At 31.8% G+C, this 16433-nt stretch overlaps 1 protein-coding gene across 4 annotated transcripts in view; it reads left to right on the top strand.

Annotated features, from left to right (window-relative positions):
• LOC145257531 (sulfate transporter-like) overlaps window positions 1-16433 on the top strand; it is a 142014-nt gene that overhangs the window by 100454 nt on the left and 25127 nt on the right. For all 4 annotated transcript variants that reach the window (XM_080115666.1, XM_080115668.1, XM_080115669.1 and 1 more), the window contains 3 exons: window positions 2380-2486; window positions 9756-9825; window positions 15111-15254. In XM_080115666.1, coding sequence (XP_079971792.1) covers window positions 2380-2486; window positions 9756-9825; window positions 15111-15254 — 321 coding nt within the window. The remainder of the gene's footprint in view (window positions 1-2379; window positions 2487-9755; window positions 9826-15110; window positions 15255-16433) is intronic.

The following is a 16433-nucleotide window of genomic DNA, read 5'->3' as shown; positions in this document are numbered from 1 at the left end:
TGAAATAAAAGCAGTGAAACATTAAATGGAAATTTCCCTTGTTCTACTGGTAAGAAAAAGTTGTGAAAGCACATGAAAAGCTAACAGAAAATACTGACAAGTTATTTGACAGTCTTATATTTGTTTCCTTGCATACTGGTCAAGGATAGACGTAGATTAATGACAGAAGGGATTTTTTTTAATTGAAGAATGGATTGTAGAGAGAGACACAATTTGTGAATGTAACATTATATACACACATTATATACACACACATACACACAGCATAAGGTTAGGGGAAGGAACTCCAGCAGAATGCTCGATTATTAAGAAAAAAATTTTTAAAAAATAGGAGCATAATATTTATTTATGTATTAAAGAAGATTTGAACAGCATCAGTAATGTTGGTTTCAAACTCAAACAAATGGAATCTATACTTGTTCTTCTATGCCTGATTCTTTTAAGCCTTTGTCTTTATCAATCATCCTGGAAAAGAGTCTGACCTTGGAGACCAATTATAGATCCTCTTTGTTCGGATTTGAAACTGATGGTACCGATGTTATTCTAATGTTCTGTAATATATAATCGTCTTGGAAGTTTTATAACCGTTAAAACTATATTTAAAAAAATGGCTTTTAATCCCAAGTCCTTTGTTGAAAAACTATTTTGTTTGTAAGTCAATTAATCTCTTGCAATTACTGTATTAGTTTGATTCGATGAATTCACACGTTTAAATATTATTTTAGAAATCATCAGATGTTTGTGATGAAAACTGTTTGGGGGATTTAAAAGCAAAACAATGTATTGAATCATGGCTCCCTAGTAGTGTTAAACAAACACCACCTCCCTTAAAAAGCAAGAACAAGAATGTTTCGGATATAGGATCTAATTTTTTACTCCAGATTAATTTTGCTAACTTATTCATATTATTTAAAGTGTCTTTTTAGAGAGAGAGAGAGAGAGAGAGAGAGAGAGAGAGAGAGAGAGAGAGAGAGAGAGAGAGGTTAATCATTTACTTGAAACGTTACTCAGTTTGTTTATCCCAATCAGAATGGATTAAAAAAACTTTTTCATAATTAAAGATTTTTATATTTAAAAAAAAAATTTATATAAATTTAGAAAAACTCCAAGCTCAATGAAAGCTGTTTTTGTTTGTTTGTTTTTTGGTTCCAGAGCATATATGGTCCAAATTCTAAATATCAAGTTTTCTCGGTTGGTGATTTATTGCTTTTTAAAAGGTAACCATTGCAATATTGTTTGATTTTTAACCAACAAATCACCCAAATTATGTCTGCTGCTTTTTTAGTCACTTATCAGATGTGTACCTTAAAAAACATAGAAAAAACACATTTCAAACACACTCTGCCATTTTTTTCTCATCCTGCAGCAATAACATCATTTTGCTGACTTGTTAGTTGCAAATGAAACAATATTGTAATGGTTAGCTTTTGAAAAGAAATAAATAACCAACTGAGAAAACTTGATATTTGGAACTCAGAGAACTATTATATCGCACTATATATATATATATATATATATATATATATATATATATATATATATATATATATATATATATAATCTTATATTTAAAAGTAATAAACATCGTGTTTAAAATTTAGCAAGGTACCATGGTCTAGTGGCAAAACACAAAGCTACTTATCAAGCTGTGACAAGTTTGAACCTTGTTAAAAGTTTAGCCATGCTGATGACAGGTAATACCCAGAAGCATGCGTGTCCATGGATAACTTCATGCACATAAAATATTAATAAATATTTGAATAAAAATATTTAAATGTTTAATAAATAAAATAAAAAAATTAATAATAATAACAAAAAATGCATCGCAAATGGGGGCAACTAGAATATAAATAAAGGGCAGGTAACTCCCTCAAAATGCCCATGGAACAGAAAAATAATATCACAAAAAAAATAATAAAATAAATCAACAATCTTATTATTTGTATGATTGGAATCCTTTTGAGATAAGTAATTTATTTATTTATTTCGGCAAACTATTCCTCTGGCCTTGGCGGCTGCAAATAAATAAATAAGTAAATGTATCAACAATCTTATATATACAACTAAATCCATTAAATCTAGCTTTGTATAAAGTGTGAGAGTGTATGCACAATTTATTAAATTATTGCATATTAAATGAAATGTTCCTTTCACTGACGTAAGAGATTTAGTTATACATCACATGATTTAATTTATATTCATTTTATAGAAACATGTTCTAAAAGAACAACACAGTTTTTTTTATGAAAAATATATGATTGTCACATGATGGTAAATAAACTTGGCACCAAAATGCTTAATTTCACGAGAAAAAAAATTCCATTGAAACTGAGCAGTTCCATAAACATTGTATTCTGTTATTTCTTATTTTATCCTTAGATTCTCTGGATTGTGACATTTATTTCTGTTGTTATGACAACATTAGAAATTGGTCTGCTGATTGGCATTATCATTGGAATCATTCCAATTCTAATACAAACACAAAAGTGAGTAAGATTTTTTATTTTCTCATCGCCAATAAAATTATGGATTTAATTTCTCCTCACTGTGACAATGTGGTGTAAGGCCAGAAGGTGGAGAAAAACAAGTCCCATCTCCTCACCCCCAAAAAAGAGCACCATGGTTCAGTACAAAAATAACCAAGAATGTGTCACAGCACCTCAGACAATCCACAATAAACCACTTTTTCTTTCAAATTAAGAGGTAATGCATGGGAGGATGTATCATTCTAGGACCAGATCTCTTATTTCAGATTAATTTGAAACATTTTATTTAATGATATTGTTTCATTCAAATTTGAATAATGTTCACTTCTGAAGTTGTAATATCTTTACATGAAGCATACACTAAGCTTATGTTAATGCTATAATGTTTCATTGCCAAAGTGTCAAATGTTTTTTCTAAATATCAGTTATTATATTTTTATGTGAGCCTGATATGTGGTTGTGTGGGCCTGCTATTTCTTTTGATGCTGAAAATGGATCACAAGTGGAAAATAGGTTGAAAAGCTTTCGCTAATATTAGAAATGTACTGTGATATTAAAAAAATGACACCATCCTTGTAACTTCAAAAGTTATAGAAGTCGACAAATGTAACATAATCACTGTTATTAATCTCCCATCCTTTGTTTAATACATGGTTTCAGATGAAAAAGACACATGATTTACTATTTCATTTCCCAGTGATACAAGCTTCTTTTGATATAAAAAAAAAAAAAAAACAATACCGGTTTTGTATTATTTAGATTTTTCGGACTACTGTCCTCATCTTGAGTGTCATTTTCACAACGTTTTGGTCGAAGTAACTTCCGACCTTCTTCAGGTTTATCATGCCAAACTCTGGAATCTGCATGGAATTTCAAACAGAAACCACAGGGGTAATATACTCGCATTCCATCAACCATGACTGAATAGAAGTCCTAAGTAATTAACATTTGTATTTTGAGTGTTGCCCATCCTGAGAATTGAAGCTTCAGCTGCCAGAAGAGTATAACTTAATGACTAAATTCTTCCAGAGTTCAATAGAAAGATTCCCAATATCTGGAGAACATTGGAGGTTATATCGACTGAAACGTGAAATTAAGTCAAAATGATAACAGTAGTTCAAAAAATGCAAATAAAACAAATAATCAATCCTCGTTTCAAGAATTTAGAAATGTAAGATAATTTTTGTTATAATACAGAACGTTTTTTTTTTTTTGTTATTTTTCATTGAAGATATTTACAAATAGATAAACTTTAGCACTTTGCAGTTGATCAATCCCCGACTTATGTCTTTCTCTCAGACTCCTTACATCTACTTCCGAATGGTTTTCTTGTCTGTTAGTCACCTTGTTTCTCATGCAAATCTATTCAATAAGATTTCTTTACATCATCTGATGTCAGTTCTGTCACCTGATTTCCAATCACAGCTTTTTCACATGATAACAATCTCTTGTTAGTCATGCTTTATTGACATAAAAGATATGTTTCTGGAAAAAACAAATTTGGCACGATTATTGTTGTTGTTCTCTTACCGTCGCAATATGTTAACTATCTTTTGATGGATGGCCATTTCTCCTTTACCTGTCAACATCATTCAGCTCTATTTTATAGTCTCTTGTCACCACACATCTACAAATCGCATATCATTCAACTAGTTGGCACCTTAAGATTTCATTCATGAACAATTATATATATAGATTGATATATATTGTATTTTTTTAATATAATTATCCACTGATACGTGTTTTGTCATCTATGACTCATCAGAGTGGCTGAATCTAGCAAGATTTGAAATCAGAACCCCATGGTAAGAAGCCTAAACTTGTACCACTGGATCATCTCACACAACAATCAATCTTTGGCATGTCCTCCTTTTTTCCTTTATAACAGCTTTTATTCATTTTTTGCATATTATTGGCTAAATTGTTACAGGTAGTAGGATCTATTTTCTGCCACTCTTCATGAAGTTTGGCCTCTAATTCATTTTTGATCTACATTTGTGCATTCTCACCCTTTTTCCTAGTTGGGACCACAAAGTTTCAATAGGATTTAGATTTGGGGATAGAGGGGACCACTTCATCACTGTAATTCCCTTTTTTCTCAAAGCATTCCATTGAAACTTTTGGCATATGGCATGGGCATTGTTTTGTTGGATGATTACATTGGAATGTTAGTAGACATTTTAGTCAAAGCCATTTGGTAAACCTGGTTTAGCATGTTGGTATAAATTGTGGAGTTCATTCTGCCATCACATGTATACAACAGTCCAGTGCTTGAAAAAGACATGCAGCCCCAAACCATTATGCTTCCTCCCCCAAATTTGATATTTGGAACTACACAATCAGGATGAAATGCCTCTCCTTCCCTATGGTGAACATAAACCACTCCAGCTTAAATATGATATTTTGATTCATGTCAATTTGGCATTTATTATTATACTAGCGAGGGGTACCCGGCTTAAATAACCCTGCTTCAATATTAAAATTTTAAAAATCGAAAAAAAAAAAGACATCCCACACCACGATTCGAACCCAAAACCTTTAGATAATGAGGCCGCGCTCTAAGCAACTGAGCTAAGACGACGTTGACGAAATTAGGTTGCTTTTTAAAATCTTTAAACTAAATCAGGTTCTGACGTCATTTCCGCATGCGTAGAACCGAACTCGTCATGAGAGGACAGTTTTTGCTGTAGAAAACTGCATATTTCAGGGTGAAGGAATTAACGTTTTTGGACAATTTTTCGATATTTGTCGGGCGAAGGTTGGAACTTTAAAATGATACCAATCTGGCAAAAATTTGTGACCCGTGTCAAAAGTTTTTGCGAGACATACAAACACACACACATACATACATACAAACATACACACATTTTCGCTTTTATATTTATAGATTGCACTGAATATATAGTAGTGATTTCAATAGTAAAAAGGAAATATTACTTGAATGTCATCAGCTAGATTCGAAAACAAAACATAGTTCTCCTTATCAAAACTTTAAAATTAATGTTGTTAAACAGATAAATGTATATTTGTGCATGCATAAAAGATAAACCTTACAGCTGCCAAGTTCCAATTTTTTTCAATTTTGACCCATTAGCTGCTATTTTTACTGGCTAAAAATCAAATCTAATTTGTTCTTCAGCTCTAAATCTCCTATATATGAAGTTTAACTCTAGACCAAAAGTTGAAAGAGTAGTTTGATAGACTATTCTGCACACATAGACAAGGTTACTTATATGCATGTATATATATATATATATATATATATATATATATATATATATATATATATTGCTGTGTTTCGACCAGACACTTAGGACTCAAACGAAAAAGAAACACGAATATACAAGTCGGAGAACAATAAAAGTGTATTCAACTTCAAATAAATACAAATGTAAAATAAGTAGGTTGCAAAACAATTGCATTTGCGACTTTTTAAGAAGTCCAAAAAGTTCTTATTTTTAACGTCTTCAGTTTGACAGCTCCATTCAAGTTCGGAAGAAGAGAAATGGAATAAAACATCTTTTCTCCACTGAGTTTCGAACAAAAGAGAGTTTAAAGGGAATCTCTAGTCCCGTTTAATAAATAGGTTGCCGTGGTTGGTTGATGAGCAGCACCTTTGGCCAATGAGACAAGGCCTTATTTAAAGTGTAAGGAAAGAAAATAAGATGAAAAGGGAGGTAACTCTAGTTTTTTTTTTATAATATACAAGATGCTTCCACAAAGTCTGGATACATTACCCTGTATATATATATATATATATATATATATATATACAGGGTGCCCACAAAGTCTGGCTACATAATCTACAGGATGCTTCCACAAAGTATGTAGCCAGACTTTGTGGGCACCCTGTGTGTGTGTGTGTGTGTGTGTGTGTGTGTGTGTGTGTGTATATATATATATATATATATATATATATATATATATATATATACAGGGTGCCCACAAAGTCTGGCTACATAATGTATCCAGACTTTGTGGACACCCTGTGTGTATATATATATGTTTTGTTTGAGAAAGAAAAACCGAAGAATTTATAAAATGGTGATCAACGTTTCGTACCTATTGCAGGGGACATCATCAGGATATCAAAATAAAAAATGCAGAAGAAAAAAACGATCATAGGCCATACGCGGGTGAAAAGGAAACAATATTAAAATCCTACCCATTCTGGGCAGAAACTAATAATGTACGTGTGTCTGCCCGGAATGGATAGGGTTTTAATATTATTTCCTTTTCACCTACGTATCATCTATGATCGTTTTCTTCTTCTGCATTTTTCCTTTTAATATCCTGAAGATGTCGCCTGCAATAGGGACGAAACGTTGATCACCATTTTATAAATTCTTTGGTTTTTCTTTCTCAAAACAACATAACGTCAACCATCGCTGGCATTTTAATTTTATCTTTACTCATATATACATAAGTAGATGCACATTTTACTCCATTATTTCATTGCCAGCCGTCCTCTTTATACCCGGATCAGGATTGAATTGTGCCGCAGCTGGGCCTTCCTACAGCCACATGCTATTCATGTTGCCACACTAATTCTTTTGGTGACCAGCAAACGAGATGTGCTCTCAATACCTTCGTCACATTTTTGCTTTGTTATTTCTTTATGAAATTAATCTTTGTTCTTTTGTCTTTTTTATTTTAACCTTAACTCAGTCTGCTAATGCCAGGGTTTCCAATACACATCTCACCCTAATAACATTTCACTTATAGATACCTCTAATGATGAATAATGATTAAATATATTAACGTAAATTCCAAAATATGATTTTATTCCATGGGGATTATCACTTAGAATGAGGCTGGTCTTCAGATTAAATATAACTAAATGATATCGCACTCTTGAAGTTCCCAAACTGGGTCTTAATTACAGATGCAATTTCATGTCATAGCTAGGGCAGATCCAACTTAACCAATAGATAGCATTCTGCCTAGTACTACCACTTTGGAGTTCCATAGTCTTTTTGATATGTCCTACGAAAGGGATATATTCACTTGAAGTAGATGAGTGGGTTTTGCGACAGTTTTGAATGATAATCTAGTAAGTTTCCTTACTAAACATGGTTGGAGCTAGTATTCCTTATCGTGAGACTTAGAGCAAACCTTTAACATCCCACGCAGGCGGCTCCATCAGTCACGATCTATGGCTCAACCAGCCAATCAGAATATTGTAAGGAGGAAGAACCCAGATGCACTCATGTTCATTAGTTCACTTTTGGAGAAAGGCTCCTTTTTTTTTTTTTCTTTTTTTTTCTTTTTTTTTTTTTCATTTTTTTTTTCTTTTTTTTTTCTTTTTTTTCTTTTTTTTTTTACAAGGTGGTCACCACTTACAAGGCCCGGAAGCCACTCAGGGATAAGGGTTATTGTAAGTACAGTACGTTAGTGTGGAGAGTTAATAAAGTGTCTACTTATGGGGCGGTTCATCAGGAATTTGTTTATGTTGGACTTGAAGACATCCAGGTTGTAGTCAGGTGGGAAGCAGGCAGACGGAACAGAGTTCCACAGGCGTGCAGTTCTAAGAAAGAAGCTTTGTTCATGAAATCTACATTTTGATTTAGGCATAGATAAAAAAATATCTGTAATGTCTAAAATCAATATTTTCATTCTTGAGCAGCCATTGGAGAGCAAGACTGAATCTAATCTCTAAGGTGTTAGTAAATGTTTATTTATTTTTTTTTTTAGTTGGTAATGACAATAAAAATGGGTTTATTTATTCAACTAAAGGTCAATGTTATAGATCTTGGAGTAATCTGCAACACAAAAGAATGAGATGAAAAAACAAGGGAAGAAGAATTAAAATAAATAAGATTTCAATTTCATTCGGTTTTATTTAAGTGGATATATAAAGATATTATAAGAAACACCCTTAACAATCAGTACTGCTACAAAGCACTACAATAAGGTTTACACAATAAAACAGAGAATAGGAGAAATTTTACAGAACATTATTGAGATCAACAATAGGCGATTCTAAACTAAGATTATATGACATGAAAGAATAAGCCTATTTACAAGTGCAAAGTAAAAATATTACCAGATTATGGAGATTAGCAGGTGACATTCCTAATACATGAACAAGCAACACTCTTCTGCCTTATAATAAAGACTAATGCATGTGTGTGTGTGTTAATCTTATTTATCAAATGTTTAAATATTTTTTTATTAATCATTTTTAAAAGTTTAGCTACGCTGACAATGAGTGATACCCAGAAACATGTTTTCATCAATAACTTTTATGCACATAAAAAAATTTAATAAATATTTAAACAAAATAATATTTAAATATTTAATAAATAAAATTAATAATAAATTGATAATAACAAAATAATATGTCTCATAAAAAAGGGGTGACGCAAATAAAGGGCAGATAATTCCAGGTAAGCAAAAAAAATTAAATACAACAGAAATACTTATAAAAAATTAATAGATCATTTGATCTATTGTTTGTTTTAATTATATATGGGAAATAGGAAAATAGATCATGAAAAATAAAATTGTATGAATTGCAATATTTACTAATCCATTAAAAATTCAAACAAGTAATTATAATAAAGAAAAATTCTTACCTTTGAAAATCCATAGGTTAATGAGTTTTCTTTATTTATAATTTCTTTTTTGAATTTTTTGATGGATTAATAAATTTTGTAATTTATTCAATTTTATTATTCATCATCTATTTTCCCATTTCTTTAATTGCTCTATCCAGTATATTGAACATTTTATTATCTTGACTGGTTACTATTTTAAGATAATAGTTATCTTTGTAATTTTCTCTCTCTCTCTCTCTCTCTCTCTCTCTCTCTCTCTCTCTCTCTCTCTCTCTCACTTCCATCCAGTAATGCAAAAGTTAAGGAGTAAAACATGCACTATTTTCTAGCCCCCTCCCCAAGACAAAACCGTTTTAAGTGCTGAAGAAAAGCGAGAAAGCGAATAGTAAGTCGGACAACCATCTCAGACGTATCTTACCACCTGAAATAAATCCTTCACTTTATAGTAAACAGTCAACAATGGACGTGTTTTGTTCTTTAGGTCATCAGAAATGATGATGATAATCAATGATATAATTATATCATTTTATATGAATATTTTAATGATATATCAATCAAAAAGAAATGTTGAGTGCAAACACTGGTAAAGCATAATTATTTCTCTATTATTTTTATGGAGTATGTACATGTTATTATAAATGTTGGAGTTCATATGTTCATCCATTTTGTTGAAATATTTTCGTTTTTTTTTTTTGTTGTTTTTTTGTAGAGTTACAGCTGTCTCTCTTGGTTTGATAGACAATAGTGAAATATTTATGGACATAAAGAAGTACAAAGGTGTAAGTATAATTTTTTAACTTTTTAATTTTATTCTTTAGTCTCTGACAATGCATTATTATTTAAAGCCGATATATCTTTGCTTATGAGATTTACAGTATTCGTCATTGATAGTAATTAATCTGATAAATCACTATTTGAATCTGACTAACAAATTATCTTTTTCCCATTAAACCGTACTTTTTATTATACAAAAATGTATTTCGCTTCAGTTTCTTTTAAATAACACTTATTCTGGTTCCGAACTTTTAAAACATGAAACCATTTCTTGCTAATAACATTTACATTCTTAGCTGCTTGATTCTTGATAAAAATTAAATTTTACCTTTCTTTTCTTTTCATATGTTCAAAAAAAAAAAAAGCTTAAACTAGTTTAACCCTTTATTAAATTCATGAGAATAGCATGCTTTCATTCCGTCAACGTTTACCACCTAGAAGTTGTAATTCACGATTGTATTCTTCATATTGCCCGCATTGAGAATTGAGCCTACAACCTCCAGAAAAGTGTCACTTACAATTGAATTTTACCTAACATTTTATCTTTTATGCCACGGGTGCTTGCATTCCAAATTCTGTGCCGATTCCCAACAGAGATTCCTTCTTACGAAAGATCTACAGTTACATGAGTGGAAACGTAATGCAAATAGTTTTCCTTTGTTTTGTATTTGAATTCTTCAGACTACTGGTTTCATCTTGCGTGCTATTTTCACAAAGTTTCAGTTGATGTAACCTCTGACTTTCTTCAGATGTGTCTTCCTGAACTTGTGTTTTGAGAGCATCGTTGAATTAGCATAGACTAAATTCAAGGCCTCTAGAAAGTTATCTAAGGTTGTCACAGACAGGGTTGCAGTGGAAATCATATAATCACATACGGTCTATGTATCAAATATTCTCTAACAACTAAGTCCAGCTTGCTTGTGTGGTTTCTGCTAATAGGAGAAAGGGTGAAAGCGGATCACTGGTTCCATAACCAGTTGTTATGGGTAGATGGAGTTCATCAGCGTTGTACGACAGCCCACTTAAGGGAAGGTAAAACCCTAATTTCAAGCCTCCACTGACTTGTGAAAGACCCACCCATGTAGAAAGAAAATCCAGAGTGAAACCCTTAAGGCAGCTTGGCGTTACCTACGAATTTGTTCAACCAGCTTCTGTGACAACTTAGTGACAAACGATAGCAACCTTGCTGTTTCTTTGGATCCATCGGCGATATGGAGAGGGGAGAGGGCATACTATATAGGTACCTCTATATCACACAACCCAGATAACATTTTTTCACCCATATTGAACCCTGACTGATAGTGGCCTATTACTATGCCAGTTCAGTTGTCTTGCTTGAAAAGAACAGAAAAAAAGAAACGATAACGTATATTGTTTTTAACAACTTCATGTTGTTACTTTCAATTATTAATGTTTGTTTCCTTAAAGATAGATTCTGTTTTTTTAGATGCAACTAATATATATATATATATATATATATATATATATATATATATATATATAATTTCTCCAAAACTTCTGGCCTTGATGGAGGGGAGACAAATCTTGCTGCTATGGTTTCAAATGATCTGAAATAACAGCAAGGGGAGACTTGATTTCAAATATTTTTCATGTTATATCTCCCCTCTTTTGAAAATAGAATACGATTATGAATATCTCTAGTATCAAATAATCCTTATACACTGTGAATTTTACTTTACGTATGAAAATCAAAGAGAGGTAATTTAACATATGAGAAGTATTTGGAATCAAGTCTCCCCTTACTGTTATTTCAAATCATTTGAAACCATAGTAGCAAGTTTTTGTCTCCCTTCCATCAAGGCCATAGGTTTTGAGGAAATATCAGATATTTTGTAATTCATATGCAAAACTAGGAAAACAAATGACTATGATTGAAGTATTGGTAAAGGTGTAGTATCTTTCCGCCTACGAAAAATCCTTTTAAATTACCATTATTGTAGATTTTCGAGGGTGCTGAAAATGAAAATAACAGTAAAAATCCCAGGAAACGAGTAGTTTTTAAGATATGAAGAAATTATAAAGTGGGGGATCACTTTATGTTAATTTAATGTAAAATTTTTAATGTAAAATGAACAGCCACCTTATAGCTAAGGTGGCCATAAAGTGGGTGTTCATTTTACATTAAATTAATAAAAAAGTGATCCCTCATTGCTTGAAACAGTAATGTGCTACCTTAAGAGCAAATGTCACATAACCCACTGCACAATTCAGGTTATTATCTTTCCAACGAGCCTTCATTCATTAAATTCTGATCAGTAGTTGCCGAGATTTTAAATTTATAAAAATGCCCCAAAAGTAGTATATCTATATAAGCATATATCTATACTCATCACTAAATTGAATATTGAAATGCTCATATCGTTGGTTCTATGGGCGAAAACTACATGAAAATTTGCAGGCTTTTAGAAGATTATTATACTATTTTTTGGTTAAACATTTATGAAAATTCGTTAAAAAGAACCTATATTTTCAAACTAATAAAATATGCCCAAATTAGCATATATATATATATATATATATATATAGTGTCCTGGCAAGCCAGCTTTAGTTTAGCTGCTTTGGGATGAATTTTGCTTCAGATTATTTTGCTTGGTTCTCTCCCCTGTAACCGTGCCAGGTTAATAATGTACCTATAAAAATGAGCATGTGTGTTTATGGGGACACTTCTCAATCTATACTCTATCTGTACATGGGGAAGGGGCATCAAATGTTTATCTGTTTGCTGTTTCACAAATGCGCATGTGTGAATCATTCTCATGACAGATTCCTTATGTTAAGAATAAATAAGTTTGGAAACACTTTTTAAATTATGTCAAGCTGGCCTAATAGTTATCATACTTGACTCACTATCTTTAGGTTTTGCTTTCGATCTTTGCTTGATTATTTTTTTTTTTTTACTTAAAATAAATGAACTGTTTAGAAAAAACATAATACTCGCATGCACCTGCCTCAATTTCTGTATGAATTAAAATGACTGGGCAACGCCGGGCGGTCTGCTAGTAATTAATATTATATTGATTGTGAAATAAAAATGATGGTAGTTCAGAGTAATGTCGGATCGGGATGGTTAATAATATATAAATTATAATAATTAGGTAGATTATTACCCAAAGAATAGACGTCTGTTTATTTTAATTTCTATCAAGTTGATATACAAGTGCATGTTTTTATATTTATTGTGTTTAAGCTCATTCGTTTTCTTTTTTTAGCAATTGTTTAAAATTCACACACACACACACACACACACACACACACACACACACACACACACACACACACACACACACACACACACACACATATATATATACATTCAAAGTTACTTTTATTATTTTTTATTAGAGATAGTAGCAGCATGATGACCCCGCCGCTGTATTCCAATTCGCTTAAGTGATAGTTTTTTCTCTCTTGCACACAAATGAATGCATTTGGTCACCCCCTTTGATATACATTTTATATTTTGTAATATTTTTTATAAACTTTTATATACTTAAATAATTATACACACACACACACACACACACACATTCAAAAACGTTTTTATACATGAAGAAAAAATACAATATATATGCATTTAGTGTTAATAATATAATGCAATCCAAAAACTCCAATTTACATTATTCCCCTTTCCTGTATTCTTAATGACAGCGATACTATCCTAATACTAATACATGGTCTCCAAGATATTTGAATCCTTTCGATACTAACTAAATCCACATATTGCAGATTCAGAATTTGTATAAACCGGTTATATATTTTGAAATAAGGAGAATTTTATTGTGCATCTGATACATTTTTAGAAAAGAAAAAAAATGTGTGATGATATATCAGATAATTGTAAAACAATTTTAGAAGTCGATTATTCTGATCAGTATGAAGTTGTATTCAAATGTAATGCCGATCTGAAATCTATCAAGATTCCAAAGGTTGGATAAGCCATGGAATGGTACTAAACTGTTAAAAATGGTGACATACTTCTTTATTCCTTCCATTTATTATAGGCATTTCTTTTAATGACTTCATTTTTTTTTCTATCTATTCTTAATGTAAAGTGAACATTACTACTTACATCTGCACTACTTATGGATGTCTGCCTTAAAATTCAGTGTTGTTAACACCAGTTAAGAATACGTCCTTGACAATCAGTTCGACAGTGGCTTTGTTGCTGTCAGGACAAGGTATAATTCTGTTCAGTCTTAGAAGGTCCATCTTCCCAGGCTTTACTTTCTTTTTAAGAGGAAACTCTAGTTACCCCCTCTCTTACCAAAGAATACTGCAGAACTGCTCAGGCATGTTTTGTAGGACAGAGTGTGCTTCTCCTAGTGTGTTGGCTTTTTAGAACTGCATCTGACCTTGTGCCTAACCTGGAGAGGAGTTAAATAAGCACAAAATTGTTGGAAAACTTTATGATACAAAATTAATACCAACATTGGATCCACCATAAAGTTATGTGTTAAAGATTCTGTTCTGTTTCGTTTTTAATTGCATCTCTGGACAGAGAGGGAGAAATACTACAAATGAGATCTAAAGAATAATACAGTACTAAGCGCCACTTTTTTTTGAAAAACGTCAGAGAACGGGTTTAAAGTCTTGTGACTTTGTAACCCGTGTATCTCAAGAATTATTTAAGAAATTTGTTTAGGGTTTATTTTAAAATGGAGTATAACACCTAATCTAGCACATAATGTCATGTTTATTTCAATACTAATGATAGGTGTGATGTAATGATAATTATTGTGCACATGATGGCAATGAAATGTTATTATTAAACATAGTAATAAAGTTAAAGAAACAAGATAAAGTTTTACTGCACTTACATTACTTCTTAGTCATTCTGCACTGATGTTGGTGTCAACATAATCCATGAATGCGTTGCAATCATTTGGAACATCAACGTTATCAGATTCTTCACTGACAGCAACAGTTGCTTGTGTTTTCTTCCATGTCTTGACAAAAGGTTTTTTGTTCATCTAGATAAGAGACATGTGCAGAGGGTACAAAGCTGAGCAGAGCCTCCACATTGTCTAGTTTAGGATGTAGACAAAATTCGCCTTCATCAATGTTGGATTTTGACCATGTTATTTGATGCAGAACTCGTTTTTCCTATATATGGCACTTGGTACTGGATGAATTTGGTGGCCTCAAATAAAGTATACATTTGTTTTATTTCTTTTTTCTCCCTTTTTTCTGTTTTCTCATTTATTTTTATATGCAGTAAAGATGTAAACATTGACATCCATTTTATGATATTATCATATTTTAATTTTAGATTTCGACAATTCCAGGAATTTGTATAATATCTTTCTCTTCTCCACTCTATTATGCAAATGTTGATGTCTTTAAGAAGCAACTTCAGAAGAAGTGTGACTATTCGATGAAGAACAAAAAGGCATCAGAAGCAGAAAACTCAGAGGTAAGACTTAATATGTCTGTTATACCTCGTAGGATATATGTGTTTTTTACTCATGTATTTTATTTAATTTCCAACAGGTTTGAACTTCATCAAATGGATGACATACAACAGCTGGTGGCACGAAAGGTGCATTAGCCTACATGTAGTAGACGTAATGAAATCCGACTCCCATGGAGATAGAAATTGTAGCAGGTATCAGAAGCACCAATAAATTCACCCACTTTGGAAAGACAATTGATTCCAGTCAGCGAAATGACATGACTATAAGATGACATCTATCCACCATGTGGACAGTCTCCAGGACAAAATATAGGGATTATAATTGTTATGGCGAGATGCAGCATACAAAAAGCATGTCTAATCTGTATTCTTTTGTAGCTGTAAGACATGGTCAACAACAAAATGTCAATACGATATGATACTGGCTGCAGTGCATTCGAATACAAATTCAAAAAAGAAAATTGCTAGTTACACTGTAGAAGCGTCCATAAAAAAATTTAATTGCCCAATGATGTCTCAACTGATATGACTATGTAATACTCTGTCATCCAAAATGCTCTATGTTCCCCACTTGATGTCAAGACATGAAGGAGATCAGTTGATGAAGACCTGCTTTTTGTAGGTAATACAATTGATATATATATATATATATATATATATATATATATATATATATATAATATATACAGACAAAAGTTAGAAGACATTTGCAAAACATCAAACCTAATGAGAAAATGAAAAAGAAATGTATATTGAAATGAATCGACAAATTATTTTTATCATATTTCTAATTTTTTTTACATTAGGATTAATAATTCAAACTACTGTTCTTATCTTGAGTGTTATTTTCACACAACATTTTAGTCAATACAACTTCCAACCTTCAAGTGTATCTTATTAAACTCGGGAATCTTTCTATCAAAATCTGCATAAAATTTCAAATGAAACCCTTTAGGGTTGCATGCTCTTATTCTGTCAGCCATGACCAGGTAGAAGTCTCAATAATTGGCTATTATATTCTTAGTATTCCCCGCACTGAGGATTGAACCTCTAACCTTCAGAAGAGTGTCATACCTGAATTTACCTGGTACTTTATCCATTACAATATGGATCCTTGCATAACACAATATTAATATACACATTCAATTCTATAAATATTCCTTTTTACCATTAAATCTG

The sequence above is a fragment of the Euprymna scolopes genome, chromosome 3 (genome assembly GCF_053919585.1).
Source record: "Euprymna scolopes isolate OS-2025 chromosome 3, ASM5391958v1, whole genome shotgun sequence".
NCBI lineage: Eukaryota > Metazoa > Mollusca > Cephalopoda > Sepiida > Sepiolidae > Euprymna > Euprymna scolopes.
This window is presented reverse-complemented; position numbering and strand designations above follow the sequence as displayed.